The sequence below is a fragment of the Anser cygnoides genome, chromosome 3, assembly GCF_040182565.1.
Source record: "Anser cygnoides isolate HZ-2024a breed goose chromosome 3, Taihu_goose_T2T_genome, whole genome shotgun sequence".
Lineage (NCBI taxonomy): Eukaryota > Metazoa > Chordata > Aves > Anseriformes > Anatidae > Anser > Anser cygnoides.
In genome coordinates, this window is record NC_089875.1 from 8813209 (window position 1) to 8836256 (window position 23048).

The following is a 23048-nucleotide window of genomic DNA, read 5'->3' on the forward strand; positions in this document are numbered from 1 at the left end:
GGAATTCAGTAAGATGCAGTCATGGAAGTTACAGAGGTTACACAACCTCAGCAGAGGGGATGAACCAGAGTCAAACAGCAGAGCAGGAGTTTTACAGCTTCAGAGCACATTTGTGTTCTGACTCTAGCCTGGAAATACGGTGTAATCAAAGCTACAGGATAGAGTTGAGCTCAATGTGTCTTAAGAGAAACATTGCTTGTAAATTACAACTTGCAAGCCTATGATACCCTCCTAGTAAGGCCGGGGCTGTCGGAGGCTGGATAAGGGATGTGTGGGTAGAGAGGGGCCCAGCAAAGAAGGAAAGTGGCTGGTGCCTCGCTGTGGGCTTCTTCCTATGGTGTGCTCATCCTTAAACCTCCAGATGGCACGTCTCCATCGCTGTCTTCTGTTGAGTGATGCCACTGGATTGGTCTTCTTCCTGCTGTCATGTTGATATGCCAGAATAAGTGTCCTTCTGCTGTGATGGTGAAGCACAGCATTTTGCAGAAGGACAATCTTGCTGAGCAGAGCTCAGTAAATGGTTTTCCCCCTTCATTTACATCCCAGAGCTGCGTAGCTCTTGCTCTCCAAAAGGCAGACTCTTTCCTTACTTCTGCCCTGACATCCCATCTGGTTAGCCAGCCGCGCTGTTGTCCTGATGAGACAGATCCATTCTTTAGCTATGGATACCTCAACTGTTGTTATTCCTGACTGTTCCAGTTTTTTATTATTATTCCTCCAAAGGGGATTACAATTAGGTATTGAATGGATCCTGTGTCAGTAAAGAAGGAGATGTATTTATGTACAGAATAAATACCGCTTTGCCCAAGTAATAAATCAATGGAACAGTCAGTGTGTGAGTAAGGGTGTGGGTGAGTGATTAATGCCAGGAGCTTAGGGAGCCATTAGGATCATGAGTGCTAACCTTAGGTGACTGATTGACATTCACTAATCATAAGCGGTCAGTTCAATTTCCATAGAATTTATTTGAGCTGACTGGGGGGAAAATGGTGTAAAGCAGTCATTTTTCTTTGTGTAGAATTTTCATAAGGAAAATCGAAGAACCATGGTGTAGATTGTATAGAGCTCTATAGGAAACGGTCTTGTTAGTTACTCTGCTTGGGAAATTTCCAAAAACATTTGTTGCATCTGAAGTTATTGGAAAGGCCAGTCTCCATCCTGCATAAGCCCCATCCACATTAAATGTTCAGTACTTTATTAGCGTTACTCTAAGCGTTTTTATAGTGCTCTGTGGTTTGTTTTTGTGACCTACCTGTGCTATAGATTTTTGGCATATTTTTTAGTCCACATGTGTCAATAAAATGACTAATCTAGGCAGCGTGGTCATACTTTAGTCAGGATCATTAATTACTCCGAAAAACACTCCCATGATAAGGGTGACAAATAACAATTGCTTCATAGTTAGGCATGGAATATGTGTGATAGCCACTTACGTAGGTAAAGAGTTTAACATGTAGCTGAGAATAATTATAGTGTATGGTGTAATTGCAATGTAGTTAAGATGCATGGGTTTCTAGTATGGAAAGTACTTAATATATCAAGTGGCAATAATAGATGAATCATTCACTAGCTTTCCAGTTTCATTTCTGATACTGTTTCACGACCCAGAGTTCACAATGTTGTCACCACTCAGTGCCTCAGGCACAGCTTCGCAGTATGCTGATCTGTTTAAATACAAGTTCTATAAAACAATAAAACATAAAGACACACAGGGTTCATTGGTATTTTCAGCAATGTTGACATATTCAAAGTGATTTGGGTGCTTGTGATAAAATAGTCGTGTGAATCTAGGAGTAAAAATCCCAGTTTTTTTTTTTTTGAAAGTATCTACTAAAGACTGTGCCTTGTAAATGTAATTGCTTTGTAGTTGATTTTAACTTATGATAAGGTGCAATCATGTGGGGTGGAAGAGAAATAGCCCATCTGCTTTCAGATTTCTTCAAGTATGTTGTATTTCTATATATAATGGCACAACATCTACCTGTAATTTTTATAGAAGATAGTCATGAGGTGGTTTCCATTCTAGGTGGGTTCAAAATGTAAGCTTAATGCTTGCAGCTAGCAAAAATAAACAAATATTCATGCACAAAACCAATTTTGTGCAAGTGTGAAGGAAAAAGAATCCCGTTCTCCTTTGAGGCAGAGTACTCAGGCTGGAAAAGCAGTGGGACCCTCCGTGTGCACAAGGCAGTAGGGTTAGAGCCTGGTGGTGTTGCTGGTGGGGAAGCCCTTCTGCCAGCTGTCTCTGCAGGTTGCCAGCATTGCTGCAACGGCAGAGGGGTATGGCCCAGCTTCTCCTGAGGCAGCTCCCTCCAGCTGAGCTTGACCTGAAGTCAAACACTGAAGTTTCCTCCTGGAAGCTGGAGAGTTAGGTCCTGTGTAAATTAAGGCAGAGGTACAAAGCTTGGGGCAGGAGGGTGAATGTGTGAGGGAGCCCACCAATTTCTAGCTTTCCCTGAATTGTAAGTACCTAGGTAAATATCCTGTCCTATTTGTAGTCATGTGGAAGCACCCTCTAGCCACTCTTCATTGTTCTGGAGACATTTTATAAACAAGCAATTGATACCTGTTTGGCTGCCGGTAGCTGTCTTTAGAGTGTTACAAAAATAATCAATTTATGCCAGTTTGAATTTGAACATGCTGAATTTAGAGTGGAAGGGCTCTGAATAATCAAGCAAATTAGAACCAAGACTGATTAGAAAACAGATGAGCAGAGAGCATTTGGATCTGATTGCTCAAAGAGCAGAGATCAGATTGATAATATTGTGCTACAGAAAAAGAGGAGTTAGAATAATAACGGAATTGAAATCTTGCCAAACGAATCCATCTTCACAACTTTTGACAGCATCTCTAGTGAGCAGGAGCAGCTCAGTGCCCCGGGACTAGCAACGCGCGTTTGCGGAGGCAGGCTGAGAAGGGGAGCTGTGGAGGGAGCTCTGGCTGGCATCGCAGCTGGGTGTACCAGCAACCTTGTGCTGGAAGGAGGATGCGCACAGCATCAGTGGTAAGCTGCTGTTGCATTTGGGATGATGGCATGGAGCGCCCTTGGTTTTGACTTCTGTCTTTGCAGGTACAAAATCAGTAACTTTAGTCTGTTTTTCTGAAGCTTATTCAGACTGTTAGGTTTCTGGACAGTACCACCACATTCCTTCTGGGCCCGCACTATATAAATCTTCAAGAGCTATTAGTGGAGCTGTGCACTAATTCAGTAGTTGCTGAAAGAAAAATGGAACGGGAATATTGTAACTCTCTGCTGATCTAACTGGACACGAGCAAATACATTCCATTCCCTTGAAATCCTCATGAATTTCCTAATTTATTTGGGTACGACAGTGCGTTTTAGTCTCCAAACATCACAAGAGTTGACCTTTATATACCAAATAGGCACTTCAGTAATTTTTCCCCTTATTTTTCACAGCACGTTGTCGTTTGTTGTTGAAAGTCCTTTAAACTTACCTTACTTGGAAACTCAAGAACTGCCTTCAATGCAAGAAATTATAAAAGTATTTAAGAGCATAGTTATTTTTAATTTACAGATGGGAGTTGGAAGTGAGAGGTCAGTTCTTAATTAAGAATTCCTTAATAGATTTTTTTGGGGGTGGGGGGGGAGTTATATGTATTGATTAAATATAATATAGGAAGTGGCCAACATATACTTTTGATTCCTTTTAATTGAAATACTGCAGTATACTTACTTTCAAAGATGTATTAAGAGCTTTTTCTATGCCTCTTGTCTCTGCCTCAAGGAATTTGGACATTCAGTTGTAGCTCCCCAAATGGTAAATTGTGGTTTAAATGTCCTAAAAAGCCACAAATGGTGTGTAGTGCCACAAAGGGAAGAGGTTCCCGTTTCAGAGGCTGTAGGCTGCTGCTATACTAGCTCTTTCTCTGAGGTTTATCTGTAAACCTTAGAAAAGTAGTGGTAAATACGTATTTATGTACATTGAGAAGATGGGAAACGTTGGGAAGCCCGTTAAGTTCACCCTCGTCAGCCCTGGGTACACGGAGAAGGCAGTGTGGGGACCACCTCATCCTGCTGCTGCAGATCTAGTACGCAGTGCAGCACTGGGATCCTGAAAGCTGGAGTCCATCCTGAAAATTCATTTGTTCTTAGAGCATATTTCTCTGGCTTTCCTCCTTCGCAATTACTGTCCCAGGCAAATGTTGTTTAAGAGATTACAGAAAATGATTTTTGTTTTCTGTAGTCTTTAGCTGTGTTTGCTTGTGTCCTGGGGATGCTGTAGCAGTTCTCACGGCTGTGTATATATGGGTCCTATGGCTGTAAAACCATAACATTGTCAGGGCGGGTGCAGCACTGAAACTCTGATCTTACTGGAGAGACTTCGGATTGGTGCCATCTTCTCTAGTTGTCTGTTTACTGGATGAACCCTGTGTTTTCTTTAAAGGGTCTGATTTTTATAGGCTAATCATCCACATGGAAATTGCCTCTTTTTTTTTTTTTTGAATAACATTAGTATTGTAGAATTGTAATTTGAGTTTTATCTGCTGTTATGCTTGGAATAGAAACAAAGGCCATCTGCTTCTAGCTCTTTAGTAGATATCCATCATTTCACTGGCAATTTTGTTCAATATGCTCTCTGCTGATGTTTTTCATCTCACTAAAATTCTTTGAAAAGCACAAAATCAGTATGATTTCTTGCCTCAGAAACAGCAATGAAAAGCACTACATAATAAAGGAAAATAAATAAGTTTAAGGCAATTAAGCAAGATGGAAAAACAAAGAAAAACTGAACGATGTAGTCAATATGGTAACTTGAAAAAGTGTAACTGCAATTCAGAGCTGTATGTGGCTTAGGGTAAGATATTTGAAAGTCGGCATTCATTAGGTTGAAAGATTTGTGATTTCTGTGACTGAAAACTGCAAAATAACAAGGAAGACCTCTTCCTATACTTACCTCCTCAGAGCTACTAAAGGCACTTTCTGCTCTGCATATGTTGCTATCAGGTCATAGCTATTCGAAGTGCCAGCACTTTCCCGGGTTGGTAATAGCACTTTGGTATTGGAAAGCATTTCTTTGCCCTCTATTTCAGCCATTCTGTTGGCATTGCTTTCTGTGGCCATTTTTTAAGAGTTGTTATAATCACTCCCATGTCTTCTCACCTCCAGTTCCTCCTGCAGGTCCCCATGGCTGGTTTCCTGTAAGCTTACCTGGAAATTGTGTGTGTGCTCCTCAGCTGAGTATCATAGGGCCTCACCTGCTGACAGCCCTGGGGAGAAAGAGTGGAGTTTCAACAAGATAACAAAAACCCACCCCACTGCCATGACACTCACCACTCTGTCAATGCCTTGCAGCCTGCAAAGCCTTGGGCCATTTGTCTGTCCTCTCTGCTAACATTAGACTGGCTTGGAGACCTCTCTGCCATGCTGGGGTAAGCCCACGAGTCCCTCCAGCGTCGGCGGGAGGAGATCCCTGCACGACTATGCCAACGCAGAGGCTCGCCTGCCAGCTTCCAATCTCTCGCTGCAGAACAAAGTAGCTCTGCAATTAATGGATTGGGATGCAAATCAATTTTCCTGTCCAGTGAGAAGTTTTGGTCTTTTTTTTTTCCCTTCAGGCTCCCACATTTTCGGCTATCCTGAATTCCAGCAAAAAGCTGGCATCTTTAATTGTGTCATAAATTGAAAAGAAAAATGAAGAATGTAGACAGGATCAGTTGGTTATTGTTAGCATTTTGCGTCCCTAGGTCTCCAGCACCACTTCTAATGGAGCATTTCTAAACAAAATTAATTTCAGATGTCAAAAGAAAAAAATCTAATTTCAGAGTTCTGTTAAACAGGGTTGGAACTTTGTATTTGGCACACACATGCAAAAACAACAGTAAGAGCAGACGTGAATGTGCTGTTCTGAAGTGACAGATTGTGTTCAGTTTAAAACGATGCACGGTTACACTCTTTGCATGTCTGTTAACAGCCCGCTCCTGAGCTCTGGTACGTACAAAAGAGTAAGTACCGGGGCATGGCCGTGGGGTTGCCGGTGAGGATTTGGCTGGGCCCAGGCGAGCAATGCACGTTGCCCAGGGCCAGCTGCTTGCCTGCTTCTAACAACATTTTCAGATCTCCTTTTTTGCCTTGAGGGGAATTAAAATTCCACTTCTCCTTCTTCCTCTGTTAAAGAACTAATTGCTGCTCTCTCTGTCGAAATCTGTCTGGGGTCAGGCTGCCCTGGCAGGAGGAGAGGCTCAGCCTGGGGCCTCTCCCTCCCAGCTGCCTGTCAGTTGCAGGAAGCTGCGCCCCTCTCCTGCCTTCCCTTCTGAGCTGCCAAGCCACAGCTCCCTGCAGGACGGTGGAGGATGTTCAGTCATGGCAGGACTTAAAACAACTCGGTGGCGCTTCTCCCTCCCCGCACTGACTATAGAATGAGTCAAACTGGTTATTTTCAGTATCTGACATTGGGTGAATGAATGCCTCCGAGCCCAATTCTCTTCATCTGCATTAAGTCATTCATATTGTGGGGTTTGCTTTTTTTTTTTTTTTTTTAAATAAATAAGACGTGGAAATAAAATGGTATCAGGTTAGAGTGGCATGGATATGACCCTAATCTGCATGGCTGGAAATGACAAGGCACTGGTTTTCAAACGTTTTAATACTTGTATGTACTTTTATGCTGCAGTATTTTAATATAGCAGTAATTTAAGGCTAAATTTATTTTTGTTATGCCTTGTAGCAATAATTAAAGTTACAAAGTGGTTTCTCTTAAAATTCCATGTTTTTGAACACCCCAAACTTTCACTGTTACTGTAGCTTTGGTTATAGCTCAAAAATAGGAAGCTGATATTCTTGGGTTTTGTTACTTAGTTTTATGAAAAATAAAACTTGGCTTATTTTGAATCATGACCATCATAATAATTACGCTTTGTATTACACTTTATAGAATAAAATTGCAGACTTTGTATTCTCACCCCTGACACAGACCAGATAATTTTAAACCTCCAGATCTGACAGAGACATGTCCTGTCTGCGTCTTAAGCCAGTGCATGCTGGCAGAGCTCCTGAGAGCCATGGAATGCCTCCTCCAGGATCTGCACTTGAGTGATGCTCCTAAGCAGTGTGTACGGCTCCCCCGGTATTTGTCTCCACGGACTTATCCTGCTCTCTGGAATGGTTTGGGGTTGCTGCTGGCAAACCTTGCCTGGGTTGAATTGCTTTTTCCTGCATTTCTTGTCTGTATATTTGCTGTTCTTAACCTTCTGTGGAAAGGCAGCTTCTTCAGTTAGTCACTTTGTGGTAGTGAGAAGCCTGGCGGAAGGATGAGAATTTCAAGGTCCTGCTGCATTTCAGACTTACTTATATACCAATCTGGGGGGTTGACAGCTAGGAAGAATGATGCAATACTGCATATTCCGTGTTTTGAGAGTTGCTCCAATGTTTATGAATAAACAAAGTTTGGTTTTTTTGTTTGTTTTTAAAAACAGATGGAAAGGCTTTTTGAATAACTTCAGTGGTGGTCCAAAATTAATTGTAGCTGGTTCATCCTTCTTTTATTCTGGCTGCAGAGCGGATTTATCTTTTAGATGTTTCTGGCAGGCTTGTTCCACTTCTTGTTAAAAAGATTCATTGCATGAGTAGAGAAAGAAGAAATCTTCAAATGGCATCTTTGAACTAGGCAGACAATAAAATTAAAATTCTAAATGGTTGGTGTGAAGTTTGAAGTGTCCCTTGAACAGAAGACTAGAGATGGTCACATCCTTTATAGAAGAAGCTTTTCTTGTAGGCTGGCTTTTCTGCTTTTTCTGCTTAGGTTTCCATGCAGCTATCTCATTGTATAATTGCTGCCAGTAAATGTGATTTTTTTATTATTATTTTTATTTTTGGGATCTAACAGCCATTTCTACGTGTTTTGTGCCCTTCTCTACCTCTTAAAACTCTTGCCTGTATTTCAATATCTATATTTACAGGGAGGCTTAGTGTCCTTTCTTTCCTTTACCCCTTAATAGTAAATACTGGCTTAAAGTTTAGATCTAATTGCTTAAATCACTGGCATCATCTTGAGAATCTCTCCAACATACATAAAGGTGATCAGAACTGCACTGCTTTATCTAATGCACAGCGAAAGCAGTCCCTGTGATGTTTCTGGGATGGAGCTATCCTGTGAGTCCCTATAGCTCACTACATATACACACAAAGGCTCAATAGTGATAATGATGCGCATGTACTGCAGGGCTCTTCCAGCAATTATTTCTGGCAAAAGCATTCTCTGGCTCTTTTAGTGGCCCAAAATAACGTTTCATGGCTGTTTTTCTCTTCAATTGTGGCTTTTCTCCCTTGCTTGCTGCTCTGGGCTTCCCCTGAGCTGAAAAGCTACAGGTGCTCCTGCTGCATAGTGCGTGGGGAGGCTCATCGACTGGGCACAGTACCAGTTTGGCAGCAGCTTGGAGGCTGGTGTCTGTCTTTGTGTTCTCTCCACCATTAAATGACATCATCTGACTCACAAAATCAGCAAATGCTTCAGCATTAGGGTCTGCAGCTTTGCCAGCAACCATGTAGTGGGCTGGGGGAGCACCTGGGAGTACAATCTGAAAAGCTGTTCTGTGTAGTCCACTATGACTGCTTTCCTGGTCCCTCCTCACCACATCTCCAGCATGTGTAAGGTGTAACTGTGAATTGCCTCGGGACACTTCCCTGTGTTTGGTCGCTAGTTTTGCAACAGGTCTGAGAAGCAACTCATTCCTTTATGACACTAATTCTTGTCTACGGTCTCAGCTCTAGTTAATGCACATCTTTATTTTCTTGTTTGAGAACGATTATCCGCTTTGCAATCAATTTTTCCATGCTTTGTAGTTTAAGATCATCTGTATGTTTCAATAAACAATTTGCTTTGACTTCCAGTTCATTAGTAAAATATTGTGTCAGTCAATGTGACAGTGGACACTGCTGTATCTGTTCTTCCTACTTAAGAGTTCATATCCATTTTTTCCTTTTTAATTAAAAATCTCCAAATGCTTTGTCTACAACATTAATATATTGATCAGGTATCATTTTCACCTTCAGATTTTGTGTTCATAGGCAGCTGCTTAAATTCTAGTCAAATCAAGAGCATCTTTCTTCCCTCCCTCCCCTCTGCCCCATCTAGCAAATTATTTGGTAAAGAATACAATTCAGAGGAAAGAAATAACTTGGACTGTTGCCACAGTTGCTTCTCTTTGAACTTCTGTCACTCAGGATTGAGTGGAACGCTTCCACAAATATCTACTGATACCGATTTATTTTTACAAAAATGTTCAGCTTTTTGCCAAATACTCACAAGAGGGGCTCTGGCTGGAACACAGGTTCACGGAAGAGGCGTTAGAGGTGGAAGTATCCATGGAAACCAACTTTACTGCAGATGTTCAGATATTCTTCAGTCATCCCAACCAGAGGGAGAGAACAGGACTGTAACCTAACCTGTATTTGCAGATTCGCAGCTAAGAAGCGTGGCTTTAGCTCTGTTTGATGCCAGTCTCAAAGCAAACTACTGGCAGACCTAACAGGTTATCTGCTCAGGACAAGTACCGTCGGATAATTGTGGCAAACTAATAGATCCGGTACCCTGTTTTGTCTTTGTAGGAAAAAGACTAAACTCTTCTGAAAGGTTTTGTTGTCTTATCTTCAGCTCAATTTCCTCCTGTTTTGTGCTTTTTGTGGAAGCAGCTGTATTAAATCCTTTCATTAACCTCCAGCTTCTTTCCTGCTCTTGAATCTGTGTTAATCCATAGCGATGACTGCAGCCAAACCCTGCTTGCCTGATTCAGTTGAGCAGTTCCACTTGAATGTCATAGATGGCATTAGATGGACAAATACAGGAGAAAGAAGCAGGATTCAACTACTCGGCACACTTCTCGTAACCCAGCCTTCAAGTTATTCTTCCTGAATTTAAATGTAAGATACAGATCTTTCAGTGTTGCGGGTTTGTTTGTTTTTCCCTTTCTAGTTTTATGCTGATACTTAGTGTCTAAACCAGTTTGTAAAGGTCTAGCAGCTTGCCAGGTGCCTCTTAAAGCATGCTCTCCTGCAGTGAGCTTGCCAGCATACAGACAATTTCAAGCTCCAATTTGCAAATCCAATTCTGCTGTCCTACTTGAAGCTCTGGCCCTGAGTACCAGATCTCGCTGGCTTTTATTTCCTGGCATTTTAAAATTCTTAGGAGGAGACGATTCTTCAAATCTGGTCAAAAACTAAACTCTTAATCTAACTCGTGGTTATTGGTGTCATTGCTTTTCGAAATGAACCTAACTTGGAGTAGGTGGAGACTTTACAAGTTGATTAAAAGCTGGGGAAGAGAAAGGTGAGCTACCAGCAGAACGGCTGGCCTGCTGGCCACCTCATCCCATTCTCTGGTTTATTCCCTGGTTCTGTAGCCAAAACAACTATTTATGAAGTTATTATTTTTCATAAGTTTTAACCAGGCAGCTTGTAACTATAGATACAGGAGCAGAAGATGTTCTCTGTATTGAGGAATGTCAAGGTAACTAATGACTCTTTAAACTGCAGTTCGTAAAGACATCAAACACATTAAAGGCTTCTCGGATGATTCCTGTTGTTTTTCCCCAATTCCTGTCTTGCTTGCATCGTTCCCTGGTTCAATTCTGTGCACAAGTCATATGATGTGTGTTTGTTACACAGTACTGGTTACAGGCTGAGCAAAGAGTTCAGCAGTGGACTCCCATGGTGTCACCAGCGAGCAGCATCAGACTTCCTTAATTGCTTGTGGGTCGCGTCCCAGGAGCCACGTTGGGTTCGGTTGCTTCGAGCCACACGCTCCTCTAGAATGCAACAGTGACGTTCTTGCCAATTACAGTTGTTCCCTGTAAATGGGGCTGTGGAAATTAATGGGGTTTGCCTGACAACAGGTCAAGGAGCTTTTTAACATTATTCCTTCAGTTTAACCTACTGCCTAGATAATGCTGGAAATCAATTCTTTAGAGAGGAAATCTGCATTGTGTTTTATTCTATGGCAATTGGATCACGCACTCTGCAATAACAAATAAAGCTTCATGTCTTCATAGTTATTTACTGAATGAATCTTCATTGTGCCAAAAGCATTTCTATGATATGGTACAAGTCTTAACGCAGTATTCACCACTGAATCCTTTGCTTCATGTTTAAAAACAAAACAAATTGTTACAAGTTTGTCATGGGTTAGTATTTACCATGCAGGCTCTTTTGTTCCTTGGTTAATGTTTGGATAAACATACAAAACACAAACTGGTCTGCTTGGGTTCCAAAACAAAAAATCTACACCCTGTTAAAATCAGTTAATATTAAGGGGTTTTTGTTTAATTTACAGTTCTTAAAACATAACCTCAGGCTCTTTATGTCAGAACTGAACAATTTTTTTTCTATCAAAGAAGTCTATCTCCCCCTCAAAATTATTTTCATTTAACTTTTGAAGCAAAATTAGTTTGGAGATGATCAATTACGACTTTTTAATATTACTCTGAGACTACTGTAATCTCATAATTGTCTTCCATAGGGATGTCCCTGTAGGCCCTGATCATTCAGCTGCTGAATGATGTGCTCATTTTGACGTTAGGCATGAAATACATTCCTGGGACTTCAGTGAGATTAAAAAAATGTCAACTGTGAGCAACAGGGGAGTGCTGCACCTTCCTGAGCAGTTAGTGTTGAAAAGGAGTGGTATTCCCTCCAGGCACGGACCGGATCAGTGCGTTACAAACAGCCATGCTGAGCTGTGTGGATTTATGTTGGAGCATATAGGGGCTTGGCACATGGTGGAACCCAGGACATGGGAAGAATGGGGCAAGCTGACTGCAGAGCATTAGAAATTCGTGTTAAATGTCATGAATAATTAGACAGATCCCTCAAGGACTGCATTTAGTCAGCTATAGAAATTGTTTCTAGATAATTCACAACAGTTCTAGTTTTGTTGGTATTCCTATAATCTGGGGGGATTTTGAGCAAGCAATTTACGTTATAAAGGACTGAGAAGTGTTGTCACTAGTCAACATGTTTTAATAATTATTAAAGTAGATAATAATCTTTTTTGTTTGTTGTGTTAACAGATCTCACCCTTTCAATTAGTTGGGCGTGAGCCGAGTGTCTCTTGGCAGAAAGAATGAAGCTCTTTGGTTTGGGTTGCTCATCAGCAGCTCGAGAGAGGACAGAGAATGATGGCAGAAAGGAAGTCTGTGAGGGGCAGGGACTTTTCCTTCCTGTCGTCTGTAACTGGTGTTATTGGCAGTCTTTTTTTTCTTTGTCTCTAGCTGCAGTTTCAGAACTTTTTAACATCATTAGCTAGGGGTAACTCTCTAACCTGCATTTACTTGAGGTTTGCTACTGCTCCATTAGGCAGAAGAAAAACTCATGCCCAAAAGCTGTATCTGCCAGTCTGATGGAGATTCACCCTCTCCCTACGAGCATGTTCATAACAGGAGAAAATTGATTAAAGAGATTTGTTCATGGGGAAAAATCCATTCTGCTTCTTTGGAAAGCAACTACAAAGATGCATGTTTAATTTACTTAATGCCTGAGGCTAAAGCAAAGGACAGCCAAATCAGATATCAGTCACTCTGACCTGAGAGGGTACTGTCTGAGGTGACCTTAGGAATCATTCTTTTAGGGAAAATCATGTGCAGTATCCGTAAAGGGATGGACAGGGGGATGCTGAATATAGTGACTGCTAAGACCAGACACAAAAAATTGCTCGATTGCTTTAATAAAGCTTATACATTACACCATCTTGAGCCTCATCTGCTAGCATTTTTGTGGCTTTTCTGATGTCATTAAAAATAAATGTCATGTCCTGCAATGCGTATCTCTTGGGCACATGCTCAACACCAACTGCAAGTGCCATGCTTTGCACCACACCTGCCTCCAGACCGTGTGCTTTACAAGCAAGTGCTGTCTGCAGGTACCTGTACAGCCACTGCTTGCATGCTGCATGGCAAGCTTTTGTGATCATAATTTTACCAGATTTGCTACTGCTCCAGGAGTGTATCTGCTCTTCTAGAGAATTCATAAACATTACTTCATTTCTTTTGTCTTGACTCTTTTCTCTTACATTCATCCTACCATAAGAGAGGCTCTTCCTAGTGAATCCACGTGATTTGTGGAAGTCAATAGACAAAATGGCTTTACTGAAGAGCTATACTGTGCAGCAGATAGGAGCATGCTGACTTCTGAATCATTTATCAGAGCATTAATCAGCCATGCAATAGTTTCCTATTGCAAGCTCAGCCTCTGTCATCCTGAAATATTGAAACCGAGGAAATTTAAATACTCTGCAAATATATGCTTGGTCATGGGGAAAAAATGAAAAATGCCAACCTGTGATTAATGACAAGGAAGGCATTTTGACGGTGCACAGCCAAGTGTGTGATGCTCTTGTCCTGAGCTTTGTGTGTTTTGGCTCAGTTGCGCTTTCTGGGAATGAGCTGGGAGCTGTTAGCGATGCCCTGTGTTGGAGGGACTTGGTGGTTCATCACATTCCATTTCCTCCTGCCACAGGCTCCTATATCAATGGGCTGCTTTTTAAAAGCAGTTCATGGGTGGGATTGAGGTGGTTCTGGAGTTGAGTGGGTCGTTGGGTTGGTTTGGGGTTTTGGGTGGGGTGGGGGGGTGTCATATTATAGCCCCTCCTGGGAGGCCATCTCACAGTCTGCCCACTGCAGCGGTTGGGAGCATTCAGTCTTGGGAAGTTTTGTAGCTACTTGTTTAGCTTGTGGAGTTGTTTCTGTCCTTGGGGCTTACCTCGGTCACACTCACAGCAGCATTCTCATTCCCTTTTTTTTTTGTCTAATCAAGGCAAAGTCTCTGTTCCCAATTTCCGTCTGTTCCCCAGTTATTCCAGTAGTCCTTTTCAAGCCAGTTTTAGTTTCAGACTTCTATACAGCTCTGGTAGCCTTTCAGTGTTTCAAATGAGGTAATTAAGCCCTTGTTACAGCAGCTTGAATGTTGAAAGCAATTCTCATAGACTTCCAATCTCCTTTTTTGTCACTGTATTAACAATCTGAAGTCAGCCTGAGACCACCTCGGTTGTTCTTCAACTTGTTTTCCATTTTATGGGCTTGCATCAGAAAATTTTGCTACTTCCAGAGCCTGAGCTCACATCTCACTGTTGAGTTTTATCCCATGCTGCTCTCCATCATTTGTAAGCTTGAGTTTGCATTAGGAAAATTGGCAGTTGACAAATACTGCTCGTAAGTGGGTTGAGAGCGGTTCAGAGAGTACTTTTTTAATAATTCAGGATTTATATATATATATATATATGTATATTCGTATTTTATTTCGAAAAATATTTTCTGTATGTAAAGTCTCCTTTCCAAATTAATGTAGGAACAGTCATGCTTTGTCTTCCACCCTGCAAATCAACTGAAGTTTAAGTAAGGTAAATGTCCCAGCAGTTTCTCTAGTAATGAAGATAAGTCAGTTACTTGGCCTGTAGTTATTTACTCCTTGAACAGACTCTTTAGGACTTACTTGCTTGAACAGATTGAAGAAAAGTATACAATGAATTATTCTAGGCAGTATTGCATAAGGTGCTTAACAAAAGGGGGGGGGGGGGGGGGGGGGGGGGGGGGGGATTGTGGTGTGTCTTCCTTTTTGTTTATTTTGTCTGGTTTTGGTGGTGGGTGGCTTTTTGTTTGTTTTTGTTCAGGGTTTGTTGGGGTTGTGAGGGTTTTGTTTGGTTTGTTTTGACTGGGTTAGTGTGTTCAAAACTAAATGTTTTCTACACTTCAGCACTCTGGTGGGGATGAACTTTTTACAAATCTCAATGATAACCCTGAATTCTGTAACTATGTTTAATCAAGTACTTGGAGATTGCCTCATGAGCTCGGAGTATTTACATGTTCGTTTGGCTTTGTTGCCTTTCATCCAGCTTTACCTGGGTTCCTCATGGAATTCCCTCTGAGACAGAATTCTTCCAAGAATGTAGCCTGCAGATTGAAATCCAAAATTTGGTAGCTAGTGCTACAACTCAGACAGGGTCCCAAAAGAAAGTGATTCAAACTCAGATGCTACTGAGAAAACATCCTACGCTGCCACTGTGGCATGTGTCAGGAAAACTACATCACTGTTTTTAATAAGGGCCTTCCCTTTCCCCTTTCCCCTTTCCCCTTTCCCCTTTCCCCTTTCCCCTTTCCCCTTTCCCCTTTCCCCTTTCCCCTTTCCCCTTCCCTTTCCCCTTTCCCCTTTCCCCTTTCCCCTTTCCCCTTTCCCCTTTCCCCTTTCCCCTTTCCCCTTCCCTTCAAATTATTTCCCAACTTGATTTCACGTCAAAAAGATACAGGACTAAACAGACTATGGGGAGAACAAAATCCTAGTATTTGTCAGCTAGTTAAGAAAAAACAATATACACATTGATATGGCTGTTGAGATCTTGATTCTACTTCAGCTAAACGAGATTAATATTGGAAGAAATAAATTCATCCACTTTTGTAGGCAAAATTGGTAGGGGGAGCTGAACTTGTACAGCTCCCATAATCCAGCAGTTGAGGTTCTGTTTACATAAATGAGCTGTAGATAAAACAGCAGCAAACCGTATACTCCTGTTTCGTCTTTGGTTCAGCATAGATGTTGCAGGTGATAACTTCAAATTTAATTTCCAGATGTGCTGTACAGCCAACAGAGTACAGAAGGGATAACAAGAACTTTGCACTCAAGCAAAACCTTTTATGGACTATCTGATTTAATATAGAAGAGAAAATAAAATTTCTTCCTAGGTTCTGTATTGGTATAAATAGACATAACTGACTTCTGCAGGCTGTTCTTATTAGAATCCATCTCAGAGATTTTTCTCTTGAACTTTATTTGTTACAGGTACTTTTTAATTCAAACTGTGCCTCTATTAAAAATAATTTTAAAAAAGCAAGGGAAGTAAGGGATGTTTCTGTTGTGCTGGGCAAGAAAAAATCTACAGCAAACACATTCTCTTCCAAAACTCATCTATTCTAAAATTAGGGGTAATTAACTTTATTTTTTCTAAGAGAAGAGTATTGTGGAAAAATTCAGCATTTAAAATTTGTTCTTTATTTTTTCTGGGGAAGGATGGGAAATATTATTATAGGTATCGCATAATACCCCCTCCCTCCCCCCTCATCTCAAAGGTCTCCCACAGCTTCCCTATAATGTAATTTAATTCTTTTCCTCCTCTGTTATCTGTTGTTCTGTCTGTCACTTGTCCATTTCTAATTACCCACCTTACTGGGAATTGACCGGTACCCAGCTCCTGAGAGGAGCAATGGCAAAACTGGAAAACATGGCCCCAAGGCTGGTGATAGAAGCAGGGCGAAGGAGAAGCAGCCGTGCTTCCCCGCAGTACGAGCTCCCGCTGAAGTGCTGGTTGTGCGATGCCTAAAGGCACTTTAAGAAAGAAGGCGTGCCTGGATGATGACACTGCAAAGACTTAGTACTTAGCTGCTCACAAATTACGTGTAACTGGATCACGAAGCCCAGTATAATTTGGGTCCTGTCATTATAACAAGTGGTTATTAATTTCAAATGACTTAGACCAGTGATCACTGAGTTGTGTTAATTGCAATAAGACTCTGGGCGAGGAAGGCCTCTGCATCCACAAGTATACGTTACTCTGAGCTGTAGCTTTTTAAACAAGAACAACCAAAACAGGAGCCGGGTCCTATGCTGGGATTGGAAAGGTAGGCATTTTACAGCGATTTTTGCAAGCCAATTTTTTTTTTTTAATGGCCAAATACACTTCCTGATGTGTGAAAAGTCTGTTTTCAAGAGGTCCACATAATTCATTTCACTGTGCTGACAAATTAATGTCTTAGTGATAACAGTAAGTCTCAAAGCATAATTTAGCATCATTAATACGACAAAATTGTCATGTATCCCACTTCCATCAAGCTTAAGCATGTAAATGGTGCCCTTGATGGTCTGTAACAACTGCTTGTTTCCTGGCAGAGGAAAACGCATTGCATTAACACGAAGAAATGGATCCTTTTTATTTATATATTTATTTTTACCCTAGTCAATATAGGCAGGATAATTAACATGCTGGGTAAAGTCTCGATGACCAATTAACTTCCTTTAAATGTCTTCTGGTAATTACTCCCCATGCAGCAATGCAAATATTAGATTAACTTTTAGGAGCAAATTTTATGGATCTTTTAGTGAGTAATTCAAGATTTAATAAATTGACCAAACCCTACCTGAAGCATCATAAAACCTCCAGACCATTTTCTGTCCCTTCTGCCCAAAGGCTGCAGTGCACGTGTCGGTGCCACTGCTGTGCCACTTGGAATTGGCAAGCAGCACCATTTGACATTGAGATGCATAGAAACCGGGGTGGGTGTTCTGATGCATCTGTGTGCCTTTCTGAAGACAGCAGGTTGGGTGATTTGTAGTGCTTCCACGTTGCATATATATCCAGACAGATAGTTCAGAAAATCACTCAAGGCCATTGAATTAATACCAGAATCAAACAACCTTTAAATTAATAGCGAGTAATTGGATGCATCGCAGATACTAATTAAATCTTTAAACAGAGCTGCACACACCTGCTTGCTGGTATCTGTCAGCCAGAGACAGCTTTCTGTATGCCTCTGGCTGACTCGCCGGCAGCACCATCTCCCAGACCAAAATTTGGCACGAGGCATCCTCCGTGTTCTAGACATCCCTCTGAGTTTCTCACGGCCTTTTCTTCTTGAGAGCCACCTTTGTGCATGCAAGCCAATTAGTTAGACTTTAAGATTTGTCTTTGTACATCATTAGTTTATAAATAAAAAGAAAAGGTTGATAAATTCAGTGATCCAGTACAGGGAGTAATAACATTTAAAGCAGTTGTGATTGTGTATTCTTAAAGCTCTTGACAACCGTGACCTACGTAAGGGACAGCTCTGTGGCTCAGGAAATAGATAACTGTTTTCCAACTAGTTAGATTAACGCAAAGGAAGAGTAAGTAGTTAATTATACCCTTGCAGAGAGACCAAGTTCCTGAACTGCCATCATGAAAGGCTGTACCATTGTGGGAGAGAGATCTGCAAATCCTATTTAATACAGCTCCTAATTCATACAGTTGAGCCAGATGTTTAGACTTCTGAGAAATCCCTCTTCAGCTCTGTATTTACTCATTCAGTTGCTCAGTGGCACACAATTATTTCCATGTACATTAACTCTTGTATTTATGGGAACCTAATTTAGGGAGCTGCAAGAAGTAGAGGACCTGAGCTCTGCCTGGGAGTGGATGTTGACCTTCACAGTAGGAAAATTAGCAAATAAGCATTGATTGAGTGAAATACAGTTTTTCATAACAAGTGATTCTAGATTTAGGCTTCCAACTGACCAAAGGTGCTTAATCTCAATTACATAAATTCATATCTGTCCTACAAAGTATGCTTAGAGTGGCTAATACAAGATGCTATTGCAATGAGCTTTTTTAATGGCATTAAAATGGAAAACTTGACATGTTTCCAATTGCTGAGCTTAACAATTTGCCTAAATATCAAATTTGATTTAAATGATTTTAGTCATGTTAAAGACATGCATGAGAAATTCCAAATGAATGGCTGAAACCCAAATGACATGATATAGGGATGTGGCAAAAGCTGGACTTCGTAAAAGAAGTTAGCAGCGAATTAGTTTGGTGGTGAAGACTCGTCTCCCCTTCATTTTGGAAAGAAAACAGCGGTTTTACAGACCTGGCAAAGGTCACTCAGTGCAGGAATATATCTTTGCTACACCAGATGTAATACCAGACCTTCAGACCTTGCAAAATATGATTGAAGACTCTTGTAACTTTTTTTTTTTTGTTTGTTACTCATTTTTCAGAAATTAAAGGCTTTTTAAAATAAGGTATCCTATTTCTTGAAAATAACAAAGGACATACTGGTTTGGCAGAATGGAACGAGCTGCTTTTGGAGGTACCATCTCTCACCTCTATGCAGATTTGACTGGAATTAAAAACTGTGCTGCAAAAACTCTTTCATCACAGCAGCATTTTAAGATTTTATAGTCTTTTGTGTCCAGTTCATCTGAGTCTGACACCATTCTCCTATTCCGATGTACAACTAGTATGCTGATCAGAAGTCCGGAAAACAAGATGTGCATAAAGCAGCTGCTTCCCTGAAATCCTCGAAATGTTACTGTTTTTGTATGTGAAGTTTTTTTGACTGAGACTTGCCACCACTTGGGGGGGGGGGGGGGGGGGGCGCGGAGGGCATTTAAACAACTGCAGAGTGAAGTTTTTCCTCCAAGCTTTTGGAAAAGATATTTTTTATACATGAGGCTATGATACTATAATGAATATCCTTTGGCCATGATTTACCTACTGGATTTTAGTCTTTCTGTAGTGAATTACACCCAGAAAAGTTTGTTCAGGGCAACAAGCAGGAAATGAAGCACCATCTAGTGATAAGAGGGGCTTTAGGGAAAAATACATCAAGGGCCCTTCAGGAAGCAGCAAGATGCTCATGCTTAGGAGATGTTTGCCTGCCTGGTTCCAGTGAGGTGAGCAGCTTGTTCGCAGGGTTGTTTTATGGCCCCTGGGCTGGAGCCCAGAGCTGTACCAACAGTGTCCTGCCAGATCTCAGAGCAGAACATTGGTGGGTGATGCTCTGTTAGAAAAGTCTGTGGCTCTAGTGCTTTATGGGTTTGCGCTGTATTTTTAGATGACAGCACAAGCTGTCATTTTGGAAAGCACTGTATTGAATGACGTGAGGATGAATATAACAAGCAAAAGAGGGGATATGCAAATTTTCCAGGGTATGCTTTGGGTTCAGTTTACCAATGGCGTGGAGATAAATGCATGAAAACAAGGAGCCTGCAGATTTGGCAAAGGAGTTGCAATGATTGCTGATTATTTGGTTGTCTTGTGTTGCCCATCTAATTCCTGCTAACCACAGTAATGTTTGTATGTGCATGGCTTCTCTGGACGTCTTTAAAAGTTCAGCTCCAGACCAGTAGATCCCAGAAGGTGAAATAATTGTGGTTATCGTGTTTCAGAGGTGTGAGATTGAATGGCCAGACCCAGGAGGGACACAACTACCATTTCAGAGCAAGGTTGGGCTCTGGCACTCACTGTCAGGAAACGGCAATGAATCACAGAATGGCAAGTGGTAAAAAGCTGTGCTTTGGACACTTTAAATGTAACATATGCCTGATCGGGGGTAACAGTACGGCAAGAAGAGAACATGGCTGTGATGGGCTGGTCTCTGAACTGTAGAGTGAACAGGAACCTTTCAAAATGTTTAACAGTAAGACTTTCAGTGTATTTATTAGGTCAATCCCTAACCTGTTGGGTTAGCAGCTCTGAAGCCTGTGAGTCTGATACTGATGGGCAGGCTGCGTGAGTGCTGCCTGCACCTCCCCTTCCCCGGACAAAGAGGGACCAACTTTCCTGTGGCACTCCCTTAACGCAGTGTGACCACTTCAAACAACAAGCTGGGTGTTTGCATGCAAAGTAAACGCTCTGAAGCGGATCAGAGGAGCTACACCAGGGCAAAGTAACATATTTCACAGAGAACTGGAACAGTAAAATTGTATTTAGTTGGAGCATCTGACTACCAGATGGTAAGGAATAAATTGAAGAATGTGAAAAACATGTGGATGTGGCAGGGGAGCTAGTTACCAGCAGGTGAAGTGTGGGACTTCTGTAGCGTGAACCATAATCTAGTCCCAAAACAGGGACAGTCGTGGCACTGCCAGGAATGCCAGGGGAGCAGCATTGTGTGGCCAGTGGAGCTGTCAGGGCCTTGTGCAGCTCCAGCAGCACTCAGGTTTGTGGGGCTGGCAGGGCTGTGGTAGGAAGAAATCTGGGCTTCCCTTTTGATACTCCTAATATATGTTCATATTGGCAGAGTCAGGAAAATAGTAGAGAAAGTCCTGTTGTAAGAGAGGTTCAAGCATGTACTTGCATAGCTCATTGAACCAGCTGACAGCTAGAGCTACACCCAGCTGCAGAAACAGCAGGGAGGCTGTGCAGCATGGTCAGCCCCAGGGGCTGGAGCACCCTCCTCTGAATCGGGACTGCTCTTTCAAAGGGGTTTTAAAAAGAAAAACAAACCAAAAAAATCAACAACAAAAACTGGGAGCTTAGAGTGTCATTAGATTTTCAGGTGGGAGATGTTCCTTCTTTTGTTCACTTCCAAGTAGCTCAGTGTTTTGGTGGCTTGCTCAATGGCCCAGCTGACCTAGTTAGACTAAATTGAGGTCTGATGGAACTGCAATGGATTTTAAACTGGAGGAATTCGTTTTTTTGCTTCTTGGAGATACTCTGTACTATTGGGGCTTAGAACAGCAGTACTGGTGACAACTTCTTGGCAAGTATATCTTTTTTTTTAACCTGATGAATGCACTTTTCACGTCTTATTCATCATCTTTTGTTTACCTGAAGAAGATGGAACATAGAGACATTTGCTGATTTTAGGTCTCCTTCTTTGATGGACTTCACAGGAATGAGAACAAGGAGAGTGGCTGTAATGTTTAGTTTGTGAACAGGTCATACCTTAGCCTCTAACTGTGCTTTTATTTATTAAAAGAAATTTACACGTGCACAAAGCAGATAGCTCTGCTTGCTGAGACGGGAGGCTGTGGAACTGGGCTGAGACAAGAAAAAGCTGTTAAAATCAAATCTGCATGTCTGTGGGGAATTATATTTTATAGTTAAAGATGTGAAAAATACATCCCTCAATTACAGATGTACGTACAGAGGACCTGCTACAACCTTTCAGAATGTTTAAGTGTCTGCTTTACAGAGTGGGTGAATAAGTCAGTGAATATTTTCTCTGTTCCTGATGTGCCTGCGAACTGCCTGTGTAACTGTTCATCACAGCTGTGTGCAGGAGGCCAACACAGTGTACTGCGCCATCCCTTGGAGAGCTCAGGGGATGGGGAATTACTAGAGCTGTTCTGCCTTCGGACATCCCAGAAGTTAACCGTGGGGTCTGGGTGACTTTTAATTTCCATTAGGATTAGTTAAGATTAATTGCAGTGTAAACTGGGGACTTGTAATTGACCATCTGTGTAATGTCACTGCCGTAAGAGGATTCGACTCAAACACTGCATGTTCAGCTCACAAGAGGAGGGAGGCAACTCTTCATATCATTAACCAAACTTCATTTTATTTCCTAGGTTTTCTTTTCACACACCCCCAAATGTAACCAACTATTACGGTTTACAAAGACCTTGCAGAGCAAGGGATACTCTTGTGCCAACTTCAGCATGGGCCTGGCATGTGCAATTGCACGGGGTCATGCAATGCTCAAAGCTTCCTCCCTTCAGCTCTCCTCATGCTTTGTGTGGTCTGGTGCAATTCAGTGAGCCCCCCAGCACCTGCACTGACAGCTCCTGCATATGTTTGGCGGACCGCTGTGTGTGAGGCACGTCTGTGAGCATGTTTGTGAGGTTCAGGGGGCTCTTGGCTTTCTGCAGAGCTAAAAAAGGCAAGCTTCTAGACTTGAGAAAACCTCTGGACAAGTAAACGTCCAGCATGCTGTGACAAGGAAATGCTCCTGAGAATGCACAGGGTTGAGTCCTGGAAGGGAGAAAGTTAAAATGACAACACTGGAAAATTGTAGATAATTGTAATAGGAAAAAGAAGTAGGAGAGATTATAGCCAGACTTAGGAAAAAAACTTTACTCTTGTGCTTTAAAGTGTGCCTATTATAAGGTATATCGTTAGTCACACTGGTTTGCATGAGACATAATCATATACACGAGGCTTTTATAGAGCATTTGTTCTTTGAAGTCTTCCTCGTATCAGAATTTTAAAAAATAAATAATTTTTAAAAAGTGCTAGATTTTCTTTTCCTTCCAGCATGGCAGCACATTACTGTCCTGTCCACCTTTTTACTTTTTACATCTTTTTTTTTTACTCACATCTGTGATGTTTTGCAAGCGTTTGGCTGAAGCCAATTAAATTAGTCTGGATTTATACCCACAGCAAGAGACTGTAGAACGAAAGCTGGAACATCGTAAGTGACCTCTTGTTTTCCAAACACAGGCCTCCCCTCCTAAGGGTAGGAGGGAGTGGGACCAGGTGGCCACTGAGGGCCTACCCAGCCAGAACTGCTGTGGGTCCCTGTTCCTTCCTACCTGCCATCAGGGCATTGCTGCTTCCAAAAGTCACATG

General features: G+C 41.7%; 1 protein-coding gene across 14 annotated transcripts in view; it reads left to right on the plus strand.

Annotated features, from left to right (window-relative positions):
- Positions 1-23048, plus strand: part of LOC106042289 (uncharacterized) — a 215889-nt gene that overhangs the window by 131835 nt on the left and 61006 nt on the right. For 3 of the 14 annotated variants that reach the window (XM_048060853.2, XM_048060858.2, XM_048060860.2), the window contains one exon: positions 5129-6511. The exons of 9 other annotated variants lie outside the window; for them this stretch is intronic. In XM_048060853.2, the coding sequence (XP_047916810.1) occupies positions 5129-5354 (226 nt within the window). In that variant the 3' untranslated portion in view covers positions 5355-6511. Of the gene's footprint in view, positions 1-2845; positions 4774-5128; positions 6512-23048 lie in introns of those variants that run through there. 2 more of the 14 variants (XM_048060856.2, XM_066995445.1) reach the window with 2 other exon arrangements.